Source organism: Mycosarcoma maydis, chromosome 13, assembly GCF_000328475.2.
Source record: "Mycosarcoma maydis chromosome 13, whole genome shotgun sequence".
Taxonomy (NCBI): Eukaryota; Fungi; Basidiomycota; class Ustilaginomycetes; order Ustilaginales; genus Mycosarcoma; species Mycosarcoma maydis.
In genome coordinates this window covers 146,833-168,808 of record NC_026490.1, presented here as the reverse complement: position 1 = coordinate 168,808, position 21,976 = coordinate 146,833, and the positions used below count along the sequence as shown (strand labels likewise).

The 21,976-nt window shown below is 53.6% G+C and overlaps 10 protein-coding genes across 10 annotated transcripts; 5 read left to right on the top strand and 5 right to left on the bottom strand.

The window, feature by feature from the left end:
• Positions 1–10: 10 nt before the first annotated feature.
• On the bottom strand, positions 11–1,621 carry UMAG_04539 (uncharacterized protein; the record flags this gene model as incomplete). Its single annotated transcript, XM_011392560.1, has 2 exons — positions 11–340; positions 434–1,621. 2 exons carry the CDS (start codon positions 1,619–1,621, stop codon positions 11–13), a joined length of 1,518 nt encoding a protein of 505 aa, XP_011390862.1.
• A 1,044-nt stretch (positions 1,622–2,665) lies between these two features.
• On the top strand, positions 2,666–4,363 carry UMAG_04538 (uncharacterized protein; the record flags this gene model as incomplete). Its single annotated transcript, XM_011392559.1, has 1 exon — positions 2,666–4,363. The coding sequence occupies one exon, from the start codon at positions 2,666–2,668 to the stop codon at positions 4,361–4,363; it is 1,698 nt and encodes a 565-aa protein (XP_011390861.1).
• Positions 4,364–4,925: 562 nt separating this feature from the next.
• UMAG_04537 (uncharacterized protein) lies at positions 4,926–5,930 on the top strand (the record flags this gene model as incomplete). The annotated part of the gene is made up of 1 exon (XM_011392558.1): positions 4,926–5,930. The coding sequence occupies one exon, from the start codon at positions 4,926–4,928 to the stop codon at positions 5,928–5,930; it is 1,005 nt and encodes a 334-aa protein (XP_011390860.1).
• Positions 5,931–6,292: 362 nt separating this feature from the next.
• Positions 6,293–8,181, top strand: UMAG_11757 (phosphatidylinositol N-acetylglucosaminyltransferase; the record flags this gene model as incomplete). Its single annotated transcript, XM_011392696.1, has 2 exons — positions 6,293–7,061; positions 7,196–8,181. The coding sequence occupies 2 exons, from the start codon at positions 6,293–6,295 to the stop codon at positions 8,179–8,181; spliced, it is 1,755 nt and encodes a 584-aa protein (XP_011390998.1).
• Positions 8,182–8,316: 135 nt separating this feature from the next.
• UMAG_04535 (uncharacterized protein) lies at positions 8,317–10,338 on the bottom strand (the record flags this gene model as incomplete). The annotated part of the gene is made up of 1 exon (XM_011392557.1): positions 8,317–10,338. One exon carries the CDS (start codon positions 10,336–10,338, stop codon positions 8,317–8,319), a length of 2,022 nt encoding a protein of 673 aa, XP_011390859.1.
• Positions 10,339–10,741: 403 nt separating this feature from the next.
• Positions 10,742–11,566, top strand: UMAG_11756 (uncharacterized protein; the record flags this gene model as incomplete). The annotated part of the gene is made up of 1 exon (XM_011392695.1): positions 10,742–11,566. One exon carries the CDS (start codon positions 10,742–10,744, stop codon positions 11,564–11,566), a length of 825 nt encoding a protein of 274 aa, XP_011390997.1.
• Positions 11,567–11,766: 200 nt separating this feature from the next.
• Positions 11,767–13,350, bottom strand: UMAG_04533 (uncharacterized protein; the record flags this gene model as incomplete). The annotated part of the gene is made up of 1 exon (XM_011392556.1): positions 11,767–13,350. The coding sequence occupies one exon, from the start codon at positions 13,348–13,350 to the stop codon at positions 11,767–11,769; it is 1,584 nt and encodes a 527-aa protein (XP_011390858.1).
• A 1,244-nt stretch (positions 13,351–14,594) lies between these two features.
• Positions 14,595–16,505, bottom strand: UMAG_04532 (uncharacterized protein; the record flags this gene model as incomplete). The annotated part of the gene is made up of 1 exon (XM_011392555.1): positions 14,595–16,505. One exon carries the CDS (start codon positions 16,503–16,505, stop codon positions 14,595–14,597), a length of 1,911 nt encoding a protein of 636 aa, XP_011390857.1.
• Positions 16,506–17,250: 745 nt separating this feature from the next.
• UMAG_04531 (uncharacterized protein) lies at positions 17,251–19,623 on the top strand (the record flags this gene model as incomplete). Its single annotated transcript, XM_011392554.1, has 1 exon — positions 17,251–19,623. The coding sequence occupies one exon, from the start codon at positions 17,251–17,253 to the stop codon at positions 19,621–19,623; it is 2,373 nt and encodes a 790-aa protein (XP_011390856.1).
• Positions 19,624–19,925: 302 nt separating this feature from the next.
• UMAG_04530 (putative guanine nucleotide transmembrane transporter) lies at positions 19,926–20,819 on the bottom strand (the record flags this gene model as incomplete). The annotated part of the gene is made up of 1 exon (XM_011392553.1): positions 19,926–20,819. The coding sequence occupies one exon, from the start codon at positions 20,817–20,819 to the stop codon at positions 19,926–19,928; it is 894 nt and encodes a 297-aa protein (XP_011390855.1).
• Between the last annotated feature and the right edge of the window lie 1,157 nt (positions 20,820–21,976).

Sequence of the window (21,976 nt, the reverse complement as noted above, 5' to 3'; positions counted from 1 at the left end):
GCATTGGATTTTAAGAATCTTCGTCCTCTTCGAATCCACCGTTACCGCCGAGAGTGCCTCTGCCGCCGAAACTGGCATTGAATTTGAGCAGAGTATTGATGTCTCGCACCCAGTCATCTTGGCCCCGATCCGAGTACTTCTCGCGCGACATGACCACCTCATTGGAGGTAGAGGCAGGTGGTAGCAAAGGAGGAGGAGGTTGTGGATCGGACCAGCTTCGACTGACGCAGGGTATGGGGAAGGGGCTCATGGATACCTGAAGGTATTCACCCGGTTGAAGGAGTTTCGAAACTCGACCATCGACAGTGAGCTCTGCAGGCGATCGCGAGTCGTCCGATATCTGCAATACAATGCAACAGAGCGAGCCAAGATAGGCGCGGTCAACAAAGGATGCAAGTTAGAGCAGGTAGAAACCAGCGGTGGCGACACTTACCTTGAGCTGAATCACCGAGTCGCTTGGAAGAAGCACGGTGCGAAAGCTGAGAGAGCGTGGGCAGATGGGGGTGAGCACCAAACTTTGGACCGACGGATGCACGATTGGCCCTCCTGCCGAGAGCGAATAGGCAGTCGAGCCGGTTGGTGTAGCAATGATGAGCCCATCCGAGATCGCCTGCGTCAGGTGTTGACCATCAACGTACGCATCGATCTTGGTCATGTGAGGCTCTCTACCCCTGTGAAGCGTCACCTCGTTCATGAGATGTACGTCGTAGCATCCTCCGCCTTGGCGCTGATCTTGAATTTGACAGAATGTCTCTCCGTCCTTTCTATGACTCGTCTGTCTCAGCCTCATCCTCAAGAGCAGACTAATGTTGCCTTGCACCATATCCTCGACCGCCTGCTTGTAGCTGCTTATGTCGTACGGTAGCAAGAACCCGAGCGTACCCATCGAAAAGCTTAAAACGGGTGGTACAGCATCCCGATCGAACAAGCTCGAAACGTGCAGGATCGAACCGTCTCCACCAAGAGTGATGACAAAGTCGGTCTTTTGCGCCAGCAACGACTTGTCGTTGGAATCAGCAGAGATGAGCTCAGGATGCGTACTGGCGAGATCACCATCGTTGGAATCAACCACTTGCTGTTCGAGAATGATGTTGAGCCAAGAATAGGTGGAACGGATGTGTTTAATGATGCGAGACATGGCTTTGGTAGCGCGATGATCGCGTGCCTTTTTCACGATCAGCACGTTCGAGGGAGGCGAGACCCAGGAAAACGTATGCGTTCCCGCATAGCTGCTTCCGACACGCGTCGTAATCTTGGAGCCACTGCGAGCGGGGATCACTTTGGAGAGTCGACCAGCTGGGCCAACGCACACGTCGACCTTGTCCGGCAGGTCGGCGAGCGTTGCACGTGCGGCCTCGCGTCGCTTCTCGGCAGCCCTAGCAGAAAGTGCAGAGGTAAAGTAGCGTGCATTGATAGCTATGGCTGTTTTCGTGTTTGTCGGAGAGAGCTGTCGAGATCTTGTCAGCGTTGACAGCGTCGGCAGGTTCCAGTTTGAAACGTGCGACGCGCTGCCAATGCGCGCCCTGGCGGAGGCCAAAGCTTTGCACTGTAGCGCATTCAAGAGTTCAGCTGATGTCGCAAGACCGCTCCTCGAGAGTTGCACGGGAAGTGATGCTACCATAGTAGGCTTGCAGACTCGAGCCCGTCGCCGTTGCTAGGATGATAGCGACGCTGCTTGTTGCCCAACGTCGGTCACTCACTTCCACTTTGGCAATCGTGAATGGTACCAACGAATACTAATCACGAATCACGAATCGCGAATCACGACTCACACGATGTGAAAACGTGAAAGAAAATCGCCACCAATGTCAGACTTCCATTTCACACAGAAGCAGCGAATGTCCGTGGTCCTTTTTTTCTTCAGGCTTTTTTCTTTTTCGTGGTTCCACGTGGAGATGCAAATTTGAACAGGCATAAGTTCAGTTATTCAGGATTGTGATTTTCACTTTCATGCTGCCATCATATGCGATGATAATCGCGGATGAAAACCATCAGCCTGGAAGGAGGAGCAAGTGTGAGTGGCACAGATAAAGGTGCTCGCTCTTTCGATCAGCTCAAAGATTTGTCATCGTTTGCTACTTTGGAAACGTACGACTCACACTGTGGAGCTTGCTGGCCGAGCGAATCGTCTAGGCCCATTTCTCGCTGCGACAAAAATCTCGGCCAGCGATCAAGATCAAGATCAATCTCGAAGCAGATGCTAGCTGATGACTCGTCGTCTGCAGCAACAAACGTCGAAACAAGCAGCTGCAAGATTAGAAAGAGATACGCGATCATCACAATCAGAATCACGAAATCGTAAATATTGATTGGCAATTCACATTCGTGATTCAAGATTGACGAAGCATGATTCACGATTGAAGAATCACCAATCGCGCGTGGCTTTCTCAAATCCGTTTTCCATCCGGCCGCTTGTTTCCGCTTTATTTGACTTATGCCAGGAACAATCACGAATCTGTGAAGGATGAATTTGTGAATGAGAACAAGACCCTTTGTGCTTTGTGCTTTGTGCTTTGTGCTTTGTGCTTCGTGATTCGTGCTTTTCGTGTTGTATATCAGTCAGCCTCGTGGCATGGTCCATGTTCCCGAGGCGACGACCTCCAGAATAACGTCTCGATCGTGTTCGTGACCCTTACCTTGTTTCTATTGTCTATCCTTCTGCAAGATGGTGTCCAGCGTCACGGCTAGCTCGGCCCCGGCCGTCTCGGAGCGTCGTCTGCTCTGGAAGATTGACATGCTGCTCATGCCACTCATGACGATTGCTTACGGTCTTCAATTCTACGACAAGGCTATTCTCGCATCCGCGTCCATTTTTGGCATCCTAAAGGATCTCGAACTGTCGGTCGTGCATCCAGGTCGTCCACCCAAAACGTCGCTTGAGCGCTACTCGACCGCCACCTCGGCTTTCTATTGGGGCTACCTCGTCGCCGCGCTGCCGATGGCGTTGCTCGTGCAGCGTTTTCGCACAAACGTCTTTCTCGGTTCCGCCATCGTGCTTTGGGGCATCATTGTGATCCTCACTCCGGCGATCGGCAGCTGGAGAGGTCTGATCGCACAACGCTTCTTCCTAGGCGCAATCGAGAGTGCTGTGAGTCCCGGCTTTGTGCACATCACCCGTTCTTGGTACAAGAGGTCCGAGCAGCCTCTCAGGCTCGGCATCTGGTACTCGGCCACCGGTCTCTTCTCGATCTTTTCCGGTGTCATCAACTACGGCCTCGGAAAGGCTGGTAGTAGGACTGACGCAAAGTTGGCAGCGTGGAAGTACATGTTTCTCTTCGCCGGCGCCGTCACAATCCTGTTTGGTGTGGTGATGCTCCTCCTCCTCCCTTCAGCGCCTACCGGTGATGCTTTGCTCCGGCTCTCCGGATACAACCGCTTTTCTCCAGAGGAAAAAAGTCTGGCAGCTGGCAGGCTGCGCTCCAACATCACAGGCGAGGTCAACGAAGATGATGCTTCTACCCTGCGCGCAAGCTCCACCGTCGATCGCAAGCAAGATACCATTGACGACCAACAACTCACCCCTCCTGCAAAACGCTCATCCACAGACGAGCCCCCCGCAACCCCACTCCCCACCGGCGGTCTCAATGATAAACTAGCCTCGCTCAACGTCTCGGCGTCGACCTCCGGAGTGCGAGAGCGATGGAATGTAGCTCAGATCAAGGAAGCATTGATCGACTACAAGACGTACATCTTTTTCCTCCAAGCTATCACCATCTATATTTGCAACGGAGGCGTCACGGCTTTTGGAGCCTACATCATCAAATCGTTTGGCTACACCGCGCTCCGTTCCATCCTCCTCCAGACTCCTGGTGGAGCTACTACGGTGATATCGATCTACATCTCGACGATCGTGGTGCTCAAGGTGCGCAACTCGCGTTCCGTGCTGCTCATCCTCACCTGTCTTCCGGTCATGGCCGGGGCTGTGATGATCTGGAAGGGAGACTGGTCGAATCGAGCCGTACCTCTGGCAGGCTACTACCTGCTGCCCATCTTTGGTGCGCCATTTGTACTGATGCTTTCGTTAAGCACGGCAAACGTTGCCGGTGCAACCAAACAGTCGATCACCTCAGCGTTTGTCTTTGCCGGCTACAACGTCGGCAACATTATCGCTCCGTATCTGACGCTTGCTTCCGAAGCGCCTATTCACTATCGGACCACATTTGTCGCCATCATCACGTGCATGGCCATCACAATCGGCTTGACGTTGATCCTCGATGCGGGCCTCTGGTGGCAAAACCGTTCCAGGAGACTAGCCAGGCAAAATGAGCCAAAGAGTAAACAAGAGATCGACGACTTGAAAAAGCGTGCCATCTTGATGGACATGACCGACTGGCAGAATCCGTATTTCGAATATGTCTTTTGATGCTGCTGCTCCTACAGGTAGCGCTAGCAAATTACAACAGATCCTGGAAACTTTTCGCAACCGTCTTGTCTATGTCACGAGTGTGTGTGCCTCGAGCTGCTCAGCTACAGCACGCAGGAGCTGTTGTCATGTGTCAACACAGCACTCACAATATGACTGAGGTATATAATACAACAGCTCTCGGAAGATTCACTGATTTGGGACAACCCACTCGTGACTCGTAACTGCACCCAAAGCGTCGTCCAGACAACCACGAACCACGAACCAGTCGACAAGCTTGGCCATCTTGATTTCAACGATTGTTCGGAATTCGGCGCTTGAACGCAGTTGGGTGATGCAGGGTCCAGAAACGTGAAATCGTGAAATCGTGAATGTCCAACCAAGTCGTGAGTGTCTGTCCGTCCCAGGTCGATTTCGAGACTCACCTCTTAGATGTTGTCTTGGTCGTCATCCGTGTTTCTCGCAACTCGCAGAGCCGCCGTCGTGGCAGCATTGGCGTTCAGCTCATCTTTTGACACGACGCTCGGGTCTCTGACTGGGTGCGCGAGGAATACCTCTCGAGATGGATGACGCGCTACACGAGCTGCATGGCCTACATACTGTGATAGAGACGAACAAATCGACGCTTGCAAAGTACGTAGTTGCGCTCGAGTATCGTCTCGATGCTCGGTCTCACCTTCGAGGTAACGAGGAAACGAGTGCGACTGCTGCGTTGGCATTGTCCCAGAAACGTCGCAGGATCGAAACCCCAGCTGGATGCTTCACTGTCACGGTCGGCTGCAGCGATGGCTGGTGGAGCGTCCAGATCAAAGACTCGGCTCTTCGGACACTTGTCAGTTCTGCAGTGCATGAATCGACGATCGACTCACACGAGCCCAACGAGGACCGAGGTAAGCGCTTTACAGACAAGGTGCTCAACGCATTTACACGACACAGCATCATGGTCGGCGTCAAGAAATCCGCTCCGGCAGACGCTAGATCTTGGACGTCAATCCGACTTTACATTGACGTGGAACAAGATCCGATCCAGCTAAGACTGGGACGTCTTGACGAGACAGTAGCCCTGGCTCGCAGTACAAACATTGTACTGCACAACATTCGTTATGCTTCCACAAGCACAGCCATTCACCAGCCATTGTCTGAAGACGTCGTTTCCGACCGCACGTCCGCGTCGGATCTGCATCAACTACGACGCAAACTCGAAGCCAGCCAGCAAGCACTCCGGGAAGAGAGGCACAAATACCGCTCGCTCCTTGCTGCGCCCTCTGCTGCAAATGCGCGCGCAGGTCGGAGGCCAGTGGTAGGACTCGATCCATTGCCACAAAGTCGATCGCAGAGTATCCGAACAATGTTTTCGCAGACTCCCTCATCTCCCTCCACAAGTTCAAGGAGCACGTCAAAATTGCCAAGCAGCAGCTCAGCAGGCGCAGCGTGGCCGAGCTCAGATGACTTTTCGGCACCATCACCCTCTCAACGCTCCATGTCGCTGATCAATCCAACCAGAGTGAGGAGGGCCGACCCCAGTGAGAATCAGGGCTTCGTAGATGACCACCTTGATGATCTGTAGGTAGCCTGGGTTTTATATCCTCCATTTCCACGCCCTTTCCCTGTTTGCTTCGTGATCATATTCGTGATGTACGATTGATGTTTGTGATGTTTTATATTAATAAACCTTCTCCGTTTTGCTATATTCGTGATTATTTAATTCATTTTTGTTTTTGTTTTTTTTTCTTTTTCTTTAGATCTGATTTGTTATTGCTTTTGAGCCTGTGGGCGCGATTCGTGATTGAAATTCACGATTTCTGCCCACTCTCGCGTCGGTTGATTTTCTGTTCGCAGACGTGAGGAGACGAAGCATCTTGTTCTCATACCATCACCGCTCGATCAAGCTATCTGGTAAGGGAAGCGGAGTGAGCGCGGTCATTGCCCATGTCAGCACCACCAGGTCGATCGGCCACAGTGACGTCGCTTAGTGGGCGCGTTAATGCGCTCAAGTTTATGCAGCGAGCCACCGCTTCGTCCGCGTCATCCGCTGCATCTGCCTCCAACACCCGCACCGAGTCCAGCACAGCAAGTCAACGCACACCGCCTGCATCCCGTTCGCCAGCGACGACGTCGCCATCTGCCTCGATCCGAGCCTCTCCGTTGTTGGGCGCAGCAGAAGAGGAACAGTGGTCACTCTCGCCCGCTGCGATCGCAAAGCTCAGGCCTCGAGCACAAGCACAAGCACAATCCCAATCCCAATCCCAATCCCAATCCCAATCGCATCAAAGTACAACGCAGGAGCCGAAACGACCAAAGATCTACCAAGAAGCTGGATTCGACGCGTGGTTGATCGAAAGGGAGAAACAGCTGTCTGACGAAGCTACGAACAGGATAAATCAGAGACACACATTTGGACAGCTGGGAAAGCAACAAGGCGGCGACAAGGACGAGGACGAGGGCGAGGACGAGGAACAAGATTCGAGAAAGCGTCCGAGAGGTCAGACAGACGACGAACAAGGACAAGAGTCGGAAGAAAGTGAAGAGCAAGGCTCCCAACCGCGATTTGTCAAGCCAGGTTCTTTGGGGAAAAGGAGCAAGAGTAACACCAAGCACATAGCCAACGGTTCACCGGACTCGTCGAGCAACAAGGCGAACAAAGGAAAGAGGAGAACAAGCAACGATCAAGATAAGGTGGTGTTTACTCGCAAACGAGGTGGGAAACCGGGCATCTCTGGCGGCGGTCGATGAGCGCGACTGGTCTACGCTCTGGACTATACCAACCAAGATCGCACGATCAAGCACTATTGTCACGACAAAACACGACCATGTCGAGCTCTCAGATGGCAGACACGCTCAAGGTTACGTCGCATACCGTGGCATTTAGCTCTAGCGACGAGGTCGTATTCGAAAAGGTCCTTTGGCGCAAACAAGCGTATGCGGACAACTTTGTTGCGCCGAGCTTTCTGTGTGATCTGCGCACCAACTCGCAGGTCGTGCTTCCATCCTTGGGCCAACTCACACTGGCATCGTTACGCATCTCGACGCGTCTGCTACGTGTGGTGCTTTTGGCGCTGTGGTTCGTGCATCTCCACTTGGGCACGGTAGATGCCGAACACGTGCTGCTCGTCGGTGGCGGCATTGTTGCACTTAGCACACTGGTGTCATCTGCATATTCTGTGCAAACGGTGCGAACAATAGAGACGACTAGACATCACGGCAGAAAGGTGATGGGTAAAGTCATCATGGCAGTGGTGCTGTTGGCGGTATCGCCGGTTTTGCGGACGCTGACTGAATCAACGACGTCGGACAGCATCTGGGCGTTGAGCGTGATGCTGTTTCTCGTGCACCTGACACTCGCTGACTATTCGGGCCGAGCGACTTGGAGCGAGCGTGGCAGTGCGATCAGCGATACAATGTCGTTCAATGCGGCCATGTCGGCGAGTGTGGTTCTCGCTTCCAGATTGAATACGGACAGCGAGACATTTACGCTCTTGGCGCTGGGAACGCTGCTGTTTGTGCCCAAAGCGCGAGCTAGTGTCGCCGAACGCGGCGCCAACAAGAACAGCGACTGGTACGCGTTTGTTATAGCGTATTCAATGACAGTGGTCACAGCGGCGCTATTTGCGTTCGTCCGCCTGCCCGAAGTGCGCATCGGCGCCTCGAACCGCTTCATCGGTATCGTGCTAGTGTGGACGCATTTGGTCGTGGGCTTTATATCCATCGTGTGTCCCTGGTGGATCGTACGTGCACAGACGTGGAAGATGGAGATCAAGGGGCCGTGGGATCCTGCTGAACCCGTGCTCTCCTCGTCCAAGCATCCACGATCGCTTTGACGCTTCCCGCCTGTGCTTGTCCATTCTCTTCGCAAATTAGCATACGGTTTCACCGAGCGTTTTTTGTTTGTTTTCATTTGGCCAATGCCATTTCATCTGCTTAAAGTCCTACACAAAGAAACGTATGCGCTAGCGCTACCAAGCAACAAGGTTGCCGTTAGCATCACGCACTTGGATGGAATCGTAATCGAGCGTCGACCAGAACTCGTCTTCTTGCTCTTTTTTTGCATGCTGCACGTCTCGAACTTCGGTCGCGTCCTGCGAAAGCTCAAGTTGCACACCGACACGCGCCTCTCCGATGCCACTCTGAGATCGACCAGTGAGCACCGAGCGTTGCGCTTGTTTGGCCCTCCATTCGCAACCTTGGATCCACTCGCATGTCCAACACCGTCTGGTTTGGTGCGGTGCTACACCAACAGGTTGGCGTTGGCCGTTCCACAGAAGGAGGATACATTCGAGATAGGCGTCGAGTGTTTGAGCGTCATGGGTGAACGAGACGATTCCGATGATGGGCGATGTCGCGGCTGCGGATGATTTCAAAGGAGGAGGAGGAGTGGAGGAGCTGGCGCGCTTGCGATGAGAAGTTAGCGTTTGTTGAATCGCGTGCTGTGCATCCTTGTGTCCGCCAAGGCCATCGAGCGAGTTGAGGTCGCACTTGGATTCGGTGGCAGCTTGCGTGTCCTCCTGCGTTTCTGGCGGGTGCACGTCGTCGACAAGCTGATCGTCATCGTCCATCTCGTTCTCTACAATTTCGTTGACTTGCAGTCCGCCGTTGACTCCGACACCCTGTTCATCCAGGGTGGTCTGCGATACCTCTTTGGCCATCTTTGCCACCTCAGACGTTGAAGTGCGAGTCAAACGACGTCCACCGATCGGCTTCTTTCGCTTCGCGCGCCTCCCACGCTGCATCTGTCTTCTGTATGTCAACGCCAATGTATCTTGGATCACCTCCACGCTCGATCCTCCTTGCTCGTCTCCCGCCGCACCCCTCTGCGCATCCATTGCCAGCCCCCGCAACCCATCTTCCAACAGCAATATGACATGATTCAAGGTACACACATCTGCATCGTTCTGCTCTACCCATGCTTGCAGATCCACACCCCAACTCTCGCACACCGATTCGGCGTCTCGTAGGAAACCAGCCGAGAGCGGTTGGTCAGGGTCCAAGTCGAGTGAAGCGAATGTGTCTCTCCAGTTCATCGGCGTTGCATGGACATCGAAGGAAAAGATCTTCTTGTCACGGGTGGTGTTGTTGGAAGAGGCGAGGAGGGCGCCAAGCAGCAGACCGTCAAAGAGGCGTTTGTACGTCATACACTGCATACGCGCGCCGAACTGGTCTTCTTCGGATGGAAGCCAGGACGAGAATCGAGTTTTGGTGTCGGACAGAAAGTAACCCCAGCCCATGTGGCTGGTGGAAGGCTGAGCCTCTATCGACGCTGCCGGCGACGATGATTGAGATGGGCGTGTACTGAAGAAGGCTGTTAGTGGACGTGTTGATGTAGCGCAGCTCTGCTTGGATTTCTGAGAACTGGTGCTGGACGATTTTCGCGATGGATCCTTCCTCCATTCTTCTTGACTACGCCATGTCTTGTGCTTGTCTGCCTGGGCGGTGCTCGAGGTTGTGATTCGCTTTTCGATCTCGTCTATCACGCCCATCACCAGGACGCCGTGAACCCAACCGTAGACTGGGATCTCTCTGGCACATGCATTCTGCTTGGCGTTGTGCATTCGCTCATTGGGCGCGTTCATCTGTACCAACGCCATCAGATTACACCAAAGATTCAAAAGCCTCAAAGCCCAGCTATCGTGCTTGGTCTCGGTCTCAACCACCACCTGGACCGACGCCACTTGACGCTCGAGCACCGCATGAACGGCTTTGCCCGCGCGAAGCGTGGATTCCTTCTGCGCGACGAGTTGGGGCGCAGCAGAGAGTGTATATCCGGATTCAGTGGTGATCATCGCAGGACGCAGCGAGGGGGGCAGGTGCGAAAGCGAGAGGATGCCGTATTGGTAGTTGTACTCGCACCATGATGGACCAACGAGGTCGGACACGGAGAGGTAGCCTTTGCGCGTAAAGTGGTGGTGCAGTGATGTTGGCGCGGGAAGGTGTCGACGGACAGGTGGAGAGCACGAGATGCTTGCGTCTCTGTCAGACATGGCTCACATGGATAGGCATATCGCACTCTTGGCTGAGTCGCGAGTGGTGGCGGTCAAGAGGGTCGTGCCAACTCTAGTTTAAGGGTCCAATCGTGAATAACAATCACGAATCACGAATTTAACTGTGAGTGTTTCGTGATTTACGGTTGTGAATGCATCGGCGAATTGAGCGTCCATCAGCGCGGCCAATTTTGTATTGGTTCTTCCAATCGCCATGTTTCTTGACAGTTCAACACCATCTCCTCGTTACCAGTACTTGCAATCACACGACATCCACACCATGCTCGACTCACACTCAACCTCTCAACAACACGAACCTCGATCACTCCGATCGCTACTCACATCTCTACTCCTGCTATCACCACCTACGCTTTCGCCGACTCAACTCTCGTCCGACCTACACATGCGTCAGCGGATGCTTGGCCTATCGTCCACCGCCCCGCACGCGTACGACTCGGAGACGTCATATGACACGTCTCTCTCGGACATGATCGCATCACAACATGCGTTTGCATGCTGGCTATCGCGTCCGCCGATCGAGCTGGACATTGACACGACCAATATCGCGTCGGTAGCAAGTGCGCTGTTCAGCTTGCGCGAAAAGACGATGCAGGTGGCTTGTTGCTCAGATACCGACCCGATCGATGAGTGCGAGTACCAAGTGTGGTGCTGCGATGCATGGCATATGCAGCGGAAAGCGAGACGGCTGGTCGTGTGTCCCGAGGCTGAGACACGGTTGTGCATGATGCTTGTGCTCGGCCAAGACGACGAATGGAAATTGGACAATCTGTTTGTGCTGTCCAAGAGCGAACAGGCTCGTGTGATGGCGGGTCTGCATCCGTGTATGCCGAGCTGTACACGAGTGCATCAAATGCAAACACGTTCAGACGCCGAAGAGGGTGGTGCCGAGTACATCAACGATGCTGATGATTTCTGGGCTGGTGTTTCGGACGACGAGCAGGACCACGCACGAGTGACAAGCATGGCTAGCAGCAGTATTGCCCGACTTGGAACAGAGGTGCCTGCTGGAGCTGTCGAAGACAGCCGTATGAGCTCAACGGGGCAAGCGCCAACCACAGAACACCAAGCAGCGATCAGAGACATCATCCGTGGTGCCTACACTCTGCACCGTTTGTCAAGAGCCGACACGTCAGATGCTGATTCAATAGAGCACTTCATCCACTTGGTCCGATCGACTATCTCGACTCTGCATGGCGCGCCGTCCTGAACCCTCGTCGTCCAAATTTTGTACCCCTCAAGTCAACTCCAACGCTCAGCACGCTCAAAGTCACCAGTGTACCTTCACGTCACGTCGGTGCAGTCTTACCACGAATACGCATGAACAACCATTTGCAAACCAGAAGTGGATCTCAAGTGACCATTGCACTCGAAAGAGCAACGCATGATACCATTCCAAATTATCTAAGTTCAAAACGTGGGGCCCTGTTGATACTTGAGACTGAAGCTCGACTTATCAAATCTCTCGTATTGCGCCTTGAGCTGCTCGTACCAGCCGTAGGTGGCAAACGCATTCTGGGTAGCATCCACCTCGTTCAAGAACAGCGGCAGCCCTGGGCTCGAGGGGTTGTCCTTGATCAACTGCAAACGGTCGTGTTCCAAGTCGTCCGGGAAACTGTCCGTGCCAGGTCCGAGCGTGTTGGAGAAGAGCCAGTGCACGTAATTCTTGCCCTTGGGTGGAGAGATAGCGTTGCCGCCAGCGAGGTAACCCTGTTCGATCTGGTGGGTGCGGACGGGGGTGAGGGAGTAGAAGGCCGAGTTGATGATATCGACGTGTTTGGCGAGGAACGGTTTCATGTTGTTCCAAACCTCGAGGAAAGTCGAGCGTACCTTAGGGCTGCTTACAGGTATAGAAGCGAGGGGCGGGAGCGGGCGAGTTATGGAAGAGGTGTTGGGGTAGAGAGAACCTCCCATCCACTTGTACGCCTGCATCGACTGCCATCCCAACGGCACCACCGCTGCAGCTTCGACGTAGCTCAAAGGCTTGACATCGACAATGGCGCCGGGAATCTGCAGGAAATCCCTAAAGACAGAGTTGAACTCGGCCTCGGTTCCCTTGTAAAACAGGTAGGTGATACCCAGCCACGTGGGCACACCTTGCAGCTTGAGCACGCCAACGTTGCTCAGCAGCGTCGCTTTAGGATCGTCTGGTGTAGCAACAAAGGTTTCGGTAAGTACGACCATAGCATCCATGCCGTCGGGGGTGAGACTTGTGATGGTACCTCCATACCACAGTTTGTCCGCTTTCCGACCAGTGGGGAAAGCGCGAAGCTGGTATTTGGTCACCACACCAAACCTTCCACCTCCGCCTTTGATCGCGCGGAGCAGCTGTGGGTCCGACTTGGCGTCGACCTTCTTGACTTTGCCTTCCGGAGTAACGATTTCGGCGCTCACCAGCCCATCGCAGGCGTAACCGTATTGAGGCGAAAGTAAGCTCAACCCTCCACCCAAGATCAAGCCGGTACCGACGTGATACACCCTTCCGCCCATGGGAGCCACGCCAAACGGTTCCGAAAGGTTGTACACTTGACCCCAACGGAGCCCCGGACCGATGCTGACGGTTTTGGCCTTGTCGTTGTAACTGAATGCAGTCATCTTGGAGAAATCGATGAGTACGCCTCCCTGAACACTGTCCCAACCAGCCATACCGGTGTGACCACCGGAACGGACAGCGTAGTTGGCGCGCTTCTTGAACACGGCCTTGATTATGGTAGCGACGTCTGCGGTGGAAGAAGGTTGAACGATGCAGGCAGGTTGGAGTTTGTTGTTAAGTGGATTAAAGCCTCCATTCTGAGCCGAGGTGTAGGAGACCGAGGCGGGGGTGAGAAATTGGGAGGAGGGAAGCGACAAAGCGATGGCGGAGCATGCAGCGGATCCGGACGAAGCAGAAGAAGCAGAAGAAGCAGAAAGGGGGACGAGATCGCTGGGAACGGCAGTGACAGCAGTTGCAGCGACGAGCGCTATCGCCGCGGCGATCAACGAAAGGAAGCGCATCATGTGCTTGCGCGGTCACGAAGCGAGGATGATTTCTGGTCTACGAAAGGGGGCGAGGGGGAAGGGGCTAGTCCAGGAGAACAAGAAGATGTGGTCAGGAAGCAAGAACGCGAGAGGTATGGATGCAAAGGAGAGATGTGACGAAAGGCGTTTTCAATCGCTCGACCAACAGGCGATATCCATGCATATCAACTTGCAGACCACCCACGACTTTTGATGCAGTTTGTCATGGTAACTACCACACTGCCGCCAACTACGCCGAGATTTACAGTTTCAGGGTCTGAGCCGCAGCACTGGGTGCCATCCACGATTTCTTGGCATCGACCTAGATGCTTGTCACGCTAGGCTCCAGATCCCATCTGAGCTGTGGTCAGCCTGAATGTTGGAGCATCTCGCACAACCCGATGTACGCGACCCCAACGTTGGTAGGACAACTTGGCACTCGGGAAGACAGTGTCGTAATGTGGAACGATGTTGAGCAGGCGTCCTGCACGAAGCTGCACACCGTTGAAGAGCGGCGAATGAAAACACTTACGCATGCACCTGCCAATCACCAAGCGCCGTCCTCGTTGGCCATCTGGCATTACTCTGGTAGCGGTTGCTGTCGAAAACAGTCGCGAACAGGGTCGGTCGCCATTGGTTGGTAAAGCGAACGAAGCAAGAATCGTGAATTGTGAATCACAAATGCATCAAAGCCATTCTTCTTCTAGGCGAGAGCAAAGATGCGTCTTTTTCTCACGGTCGGTTCGTGATTGTATAACGTGTCCCACATCCGTATCCGTCTTGCAAGACTTCAATCGAGCAATCGAGCAATCGTGAATCGTGAATGTTGGCCGTTTCGCCACCCATCCTGAGTTTTGCTGAGCGAGCGCAGAACCGTTGCTTCCCGCGTCTTCTCTAGTTTGTGAGTCTCACTCGAAACCGAGAACAGAAAATCAGATATCGTCAACGCTGGACAGTGCAATTCGCCGGTTCCTTTTTCCCGCGCTTCACTGACTCTACCGAACGCTGCTTGCGCCAAGACGAGAAACCGTCCTGCCAAAGCTGTACTGTTCCATCTCCGTTCCCGCACCGTTCGGCAATCCTTCTCGGTCAGCGGGCTCAAACTTTAATCCATCTCAGCGAGACAGGCACACGCCTGCACGTCCTCAACCATTTCTTCAAAAAAAAACAAAAAAAGGAAAGGAAACAAAAAGCCAAAGAAAAAAAAACGTTGGTGATTGCATTGCAGGTTGCGCGCGCTTCTACGATCTCCTCCCCATCCCAGCTCCAGGTGTGCTCACGCCTTCCCTCTCTCTTCTGGTTAAACTGCTTTCTGGCATCCCTGCCGGCTTCTCCACTGCATCAATCTCTTTCTTGGCCTCCTTCCAGTTGTCCAGGTTGGTCTGAGCAAACTCACGGTGCATCTTGGCAAAGTCGAGCATCATGTCCTTCAGATCGCTCACTTTTTGGCGTTGAAATCGATCCAGGTCGGCCTGAATTGCAGCCGTGGCGTAGTGCAGATCGTTGGCGGTGAGCGTGAGACCTTCTTCGAGCAGAGTAATGTCTTCTCGAAGCTTGGAGATGGTGCTACGACGTGATGCATCGCGGTCCACATCCATGACGCTTTGGAACGTGTGTGTGATGGCGCCCAAAAGACCATAGCCAGTAGACCGCGATGAGGAGCGTTTTGACGGAGACGAAGGTGGCGACGTTGCCCGTGATCTTACGTTGTTGGCCCCATTCGCTTCCGATGTAGAATTAGCAGCATCGCCGTTGCTCTTGCCGCTGCCGCTTGCTTTTGTGCTACTACCATTGGCACCGTCACCCTCTTCACCGCTTGCGCGTCCGTACACAGAAGCCGTAGGGCGAAAGCCAGATCCCACCCCATCCCGAATACCATTCGCATCGATGCCACCACCCGTCACACGTCCACCGCCGTTGACCAAGCCTGCTCCACCGCGCTCCAAAGCTTCTTCCAAACGCTTTGCCTCGTTCTCCACCCGCTCAAGCTCTTCCAGCTGCGTCTTTTTCGCCTCGAGAGCGTCTTGTGCCAGCTCGTACTGTAGATGTTTGAGATGGCGCCATTTGAGCAGCTTCTGCAGGATAGCAGCAAACTGTGTATACTCGTGCAGAGGCTCTGTGAATTTTTCTTCCCACTGCTTGAGCATTTGGCCAGTGGCAATGTAGGCGGCATCCGCGGCCTGACCTGTACGCTCGATAGCGGTAGCAAGCTGCCCAGACTCGGTGAGCGAGAAACCGTTGAGGATGGCACCAAGCTCGGCATAGTCGGTCGAGGTCTCGGTCCAACGTCGCATGAGACGACGATTCACCTTTTCCATGCTTCCGGAGAGGTGGTTGGTGAATCGATTTGTAAAAGCTTCCGAATCGATAAAGCGCTGATTCGGATGTCGCAGCGAAGACACCGAGGAGGGCAACGGTAGGTGAGCGTACGCAGGGCTTGCATGTGGATCAGCTGGGTTCTGTACGGGAGCACGCAGATTGTTCTTGGGCAAGTGAGATAGAGGAGGCGAAGCGGTGATATCGTTCCAGTGATAGCGTCCATCGAGGAATTTCTGAAGCACTTCATCGCCTCGAAGCTTGGGATGGTTATCGCATCTGCGCAGAAAGCTCTGGAGCATGCGTTTGCGACGCGCGATGATGGTGGCATCTTCTTTTGCCTTGCTCTGCTTGGCTGCGTAGTCACTGAGGGTATGCTTGGACGGAATGGGCGCGATGATAATGGTGGGATGCAATCGGACGAGTGCCTCGCGTAACGCCTCGAACTCCGAGTATCGCCTCTTGGCTTCCGTGGCGCCGTTTTGAATGACGTACACGATGAAAGACGAGCCGCCATCGCTCGACTTTTGCGCATCTACAATTTCGATGATCGACGGTGGCGACGCTAGCGTGGCGCGTTGGATCGAAGCAGGCAAAGAAGCGGGATTGATGTTGGAAGATGCATCTGCTGCAGCGTTGATTTGCGCACGAGAGGAAGAACCTGTCCAGCCTTGCTCATCGTCATCTTCAGGAACATGAGCATCTTGATCGCCAGTGTTCGAGGATGAATGCGAGGATGCTGTTGATGCTTGCGTCGGTGCGGATGGGTTGGTCACACTACGCTCGTCATCCGGAATCTGAAATGGGTTCATATCATCGTTATGTGCCGTGCTCATGCTGAGCAGACTGGCGTGATCCAGGCGTGCAGTAGTTGATCAGGTCGGGGCGAGTCAGTCTAGGGCTCGAGTCTGAACAGAAAGTGCGTCGCGCGTAGCTGGTGTCCAATCTTGTGACTAGGAGGACGTAGATGGAATGGATGCTGTTCCTCGTTCAAGTGTACGTGGTGGTGATGATGATGAAGATGGACGCTGAGTCGCGCATCCACGATCGACTCACGACTGTCAGCCCCTGTTGAATTCGTGATTATGATTGCGCCGCTTTAAGCAACAAAAGTCGTATCCGTTCGTGGTTTTATTTCCAATCGTGAATATTTCCCCATTCACGATATTCGTGATTTTGCAGCTAGAACCCCACCCACGACTCACACTCACGCTGCCCTGTGCGCTCTTCCACGACGCAGAGCGCGAGGCCCTTTTGAGGTTCAAGGCAGTGACTGACTGCTCGTGTGCACGGTACTCTTCAAAACTCCACATAACGTATCCACAGAGACATAAGAGGCCGACTAGTTTCGTGCGATAGAGTGATGATGCAGCCTGGACCCTTTCTGCGTGTCATCTTCCAGCTCATGCCTCAAAGTGCGCTAAGACACCACATCACACACGAGACTGATTTGTGCTGCGCTGTGGGTACCATGATACTCTGCACGAGACTTTGTTTCCTTCTTAAAGTTACATGACATACAATCGTCGCCCTGCTCCGCTTTGCCAACAGCTGCTCATGTGAAACGAAACAGCCAGCAACATGCTATCGTCATCACCCATCGGCGCAAAGTCGATCGTCTTCCTACTTGGTTTACTGTATCTACACGTCCACAGCTCCAACGCCGTCATTTCCACATCGGCGGGCTTTCCTCAAGACGTCTTCGCTAAGCCGGCTTTTCAGATTAGTTTCGGTCACATTGGTGATACCGCTTCTGCACTGCCCATCAGACACAGCGATGCAATCAAGATCTTGGAGCAGCAGGAGTCCTCTTCTTCTTTGTTGCCATCGTCGTCGTCGCCGAGCTCATCGCAGGTGAAGCCTCCGCAGTCGACCGACATCTCGTCTCTAGCTGTAGCAGATCGAACCAGTCCTCGAGCTACTGGCTCGAATGACGATGCTCCCAGGACGCTCTTCTGGTCGCTGCAGAGGAGCTCGCCGGACCAATTTCAACTGTGCTCGGTCCCGGACTTTACCTCTACACCAGCTGCTCGACATGCTTCGAGCCAGCGCGCATCGTCCATTGCTACCTCGTTGCGGTCACGACAGGAATTGATCAGGTCTGCGCAGGCGCTGCTCAATCCACTGAAGAAGGTATGTCTCTACCACACCACCGATTGGTTTACCTACAGCTTCTGCCATGGTCGCGAAATTCGTCAATTTCGGCGATTGGGTCCGCAGACGGCTGCACACAAGGCGTTCAAAGCCGCAGGCGGAGGCGAGGCGGGTAAAAAGGCAGCTATCGAAGCAGCAGAAAAGCTGAATCGGCTGCAGCATCCGGTCGATGACCCTGATTATCCTGCCTACATCTTGGGTCGATGGACTCGCCAGAACGAAGTCATTGTCGGTGACGATCAAAGCCGTCCATCACGCCAGCAGCAGCCTCTCGACACCGACACCGCTCAAGACGATGCAACAACGGGCGTGGCAGTATCCTCGAATCGTGGTATGCCGTCAGTCATCAACTCAGCTGGCCTGGACTTGGTGGAAGAGGTCCAATTTGGCGACTGGGACGAGGAAGAGCTATTTGCCGCCGAAACAAAGGCGTTGGCACATTTCAAAGATTCATCCAACAACCATGCTATCGAAGCAACACGCACTTCTGCTAGCGCAAGTGGACACGAGTCGCAACGGCATCGTTTTCTGACGCAGCGGTGGACGAATGGTACCATGTGCGACATAAACCGCCAACCGCGAAGCGTCGAGGTGCAGTTTCACTGTTCAAACCGCAAGCCTTTGGAGGATCGCATCGTCATGTTCAAAGAGACTACTATCTGCAACTATGTCCTCATCATTGAGACGCCGCGTCTCTGCGCTGATCCAGCATTTGGCAGTGAGAAGGAGGAGGTCCCGCTGCCCATTCTCTGCCACCAGGTGGTGCAGGACAGCTATTCCGGCCCGACGGCGGGGGATCCCGATAAAGTGGCGCGACCTCCAATGTCGGAGGTCCAAGGCGGTGTCGCCTCGTTCGCATCCAACAAGGCAGCCAGCGATGCTTCGACGAACCGGAACGAGGCAACAGCCAGCAATGCAGAGAGAGCAGAACAGCCAGCTACAACCTCGCATACGTATGGCGACCCATCGCGATTTGGCTCGGTACACGATGACTACTACGATGAGGCAGTTGGCGGGCCTGGAGCCATGTATCAGCAATTTCATCACGATCATCATCACGATCATCATCACGATCACGATCTTCTTCCCCACCATGATCACTTGTACGACTCCCATCAACTGCTTCACGACCACGGAGACGACGACGCCGACATTGTGGTGGAAATTGGCCTGGACGAAGAAGGCAAATTGGTGGTCGAACAGGTGAGCAACCAGCCTGCGGAGGCGAGCAAGGAAGTAAGACGGCGTGAGAGCGGCAAAAAGCGCAACGCAGACGATGAGCCGGATATCCACAGCGAGCAGCCAATGGAAATTCAGCTGGACATTGTTGATCTTCTCTCAGCCTTGCGTGGCGACGACGTGGAGGGACTGGAAAAGAAGCTGGCGGATAAGATCTCAGAAATGCTCAACAAGCAAATGCAACAACAGCACGACACCTCTTCGCTCTCCGCTGAGCCCGAGGGCGACGAGGAAGAAGTCAGCACTGAAAGCAACACGAAAGGCAAAGCTAGCAGTGCAAGCGGGCAGATGCCGGACGACTTGGCAAGGCTTTATGAGCGGTTGATGTCGGCTGTCACCAGCGATAGTGTAGCAGCGCGGAGGAAGCAGGCCAGCAAGGCAAAGGGGCAGCAGCAACCACCATTGTCAGCACTACGTATGGAAAAAGTCGGTGACAGTCTGTCCGAACGTGTCAAGCGGTTTTACGACGCTAGAGAGAGGCAAGGAAGCGATGACAAGGCCAAGAGGGAACGAGACGATGCTCCTCAAGCACCGGCTCTGAAGGCGCATCGTGAGCTGTGACATGTTTTGGCGTGCGTAATTTCATCTGTCTGGCGGCGTGTCCGAAGCGGTCGATCATAAGCAATTCATCGGGCAGTATCAACGATTCGAGAACGGTCTTTCACTGTCATCAGTGTGTGCGTATAGGAATGGTGTGTGATGTGCTTGCGGGTGCGCCGAATCTGAAACAGCCAACAAGGTTCGCGGTTATCTACAATACATGGAAAAAGGGGTGGTTGGCGTAACCGCAGGTTATGACTTGGTTAATTGTGACTTGTCTGTCCGTCGTGATCCGCCTTTTTTGGACAAGTCGTCTTGCCGCTTTACACGTACTTTCCGAAGAAGGGAATCAAACTCTGAGCGATGGTAAACGAGAAGACGAGCTTGGGTCCGACGACCAACACCTTTGGCGTCAAACCCTTGAAGAAAGCACCGAAGCCTTCGTTCTTGATCATGTCCTTGATAATAGTAACGCCGCCTACCTTGGATTCAAAGTTGGCATTTTGGATTCGGGTCTTGACGACATCGAGCGGAGCAGCTACAGTGATGGAAGCGACAGAGCCGCCGATGGAGGCGAAGAAGTTTTGGGTCCAAGTGGCATCGCTGTAGTTCTTGAGGCCAAAGATGTATTCCTTGGTGAAAGCGGATCCTCCGAAGAGTGCAAACGAGCCGGGAGCGTTTCGAGCAGCGGTCCAGCCCCAACCTCGGTACAGGTTGACATTTTCGTCGGCCAAGATACGCAAGAAGCCGCGCGATCGGAACGCTTCCGGGTTGGTCTGACGCTTGATCTTGAGCACATCCAATGGCAGAAGAACGATCTCTCCGATTCCGGTCAACGAACCGGCAGTGGCCGACATGATGGATTTGCCCGCACGTTCACCGAACAGCGATTCAAATTGCTTCTTGTGATTGGCAGTGAGGTAATCGTTAAAGTACGGCTGTCCTCCAAACTTGTAGATTCGCTGCAGCACTTTGTAGCCAGCAGCGTATCCGAGACCTGGAAAGAGCGAAAAGAACTTGGTAGATACGTTGGCAGCCGCTTTGTCCTTGAACACGACCTGCGCCATCGACAGACCCGAAACTTTGTTTGACATGAGTCGTTTAGCTACCGTGTCAACCGGGTGGAAGACGAGCAGCTCAGCGATACCGGACAGTCCGGAGCCGAGCAGTCGAGCTTGCGCAGATTCGCGCTTGCCGCCTGATGGAGGTGGTGACATTTTGGAAGAGATCTGGAATACGCAAGCCGAGCAAGGAGCGGACGTAATGGTGGTGAGGAAGGATCGACGCGATCGAAGAGCAATATACAGCGATACACGTTACGAGAAGACAGACGAGACAAAGCGGAAGAATGCCGAGTCAGAAATTACGATCAATCTTAAGGTAACACACAGCGCACGAATCACGAATTAGCGTGAGAACGTAGCGTATAGGCTCACGACCAAACCCTGAGCCAATCGAAGCTGATCATCTTCCCAAATCGTGAATCCAAGTCACGAGTCCAAGCACGCTCGCAGCTATACACAGTCACGAGTATCAGATGAAAGTGTATCCTCGGAAAACAAGAAGGAAAAAGTGTGAGTTGATGCGGGCAATTTTTCACGTTTCCGCGTGTCTCTTCATCTTGACCGCATGAGCCGGTCGAGTTTCCTCTGTGAAATTATGGATTTTATGGGCGGCAGCAAGCTGGTACATGGAATATGACGATTATCGAAGCGAGAAAAAAATCACCCAAAAGATCCCGATAACTTAGGTCACGCCAAGACCCAAGGAAAAGAAAACCCCGAGTTTCAGCCGGTTCGGTTCGGCTAGACACCTCAGATGATGGTCAGACAGGCTTGTGCCTACCATACTGTGCTTGCTTGACTCAAGTTGTAGGTTAGGTCTTGCTTCGAGTCTTTTGGACCTGAGTCAGTTGCTCCAAAGCTGCAAGGTGTTCCGAAAGATCAAGTGCGTCGAGTTGAGTCTCATCGATAACTTATTCTTGGATTATTGATCACAAATCTACGATATCTACAAAATACATAGATCGGGGATTGGGCAGATCGGGCAGAAAATCATACGAGATTGGACAGCCCGTTTAGGGTGGGGGGTTTTTTTCGGGCAAGATTCGTGATTGATGTCCGCAGTCCAGCAAAAAAATTGCTCCTCCAAAGCACACGTGCTCCTCCCGCTCAACCTACTTCTCTTCCACCATCTGCAGCCTTCGACGACTTGACCTCGTTAGCTTTGCTTTTTGTTGAAACCTCTCTCCAATACCTTGGTGAGGCGTCGTCGGCAACGACCCCGTCGCGGAGCTCAACCCGACAAGGCGTTCAAGTGGCTGCAGAGCACATCCACATTGTAAGTTTCACATTCACAACGCATGCTTTCCTCT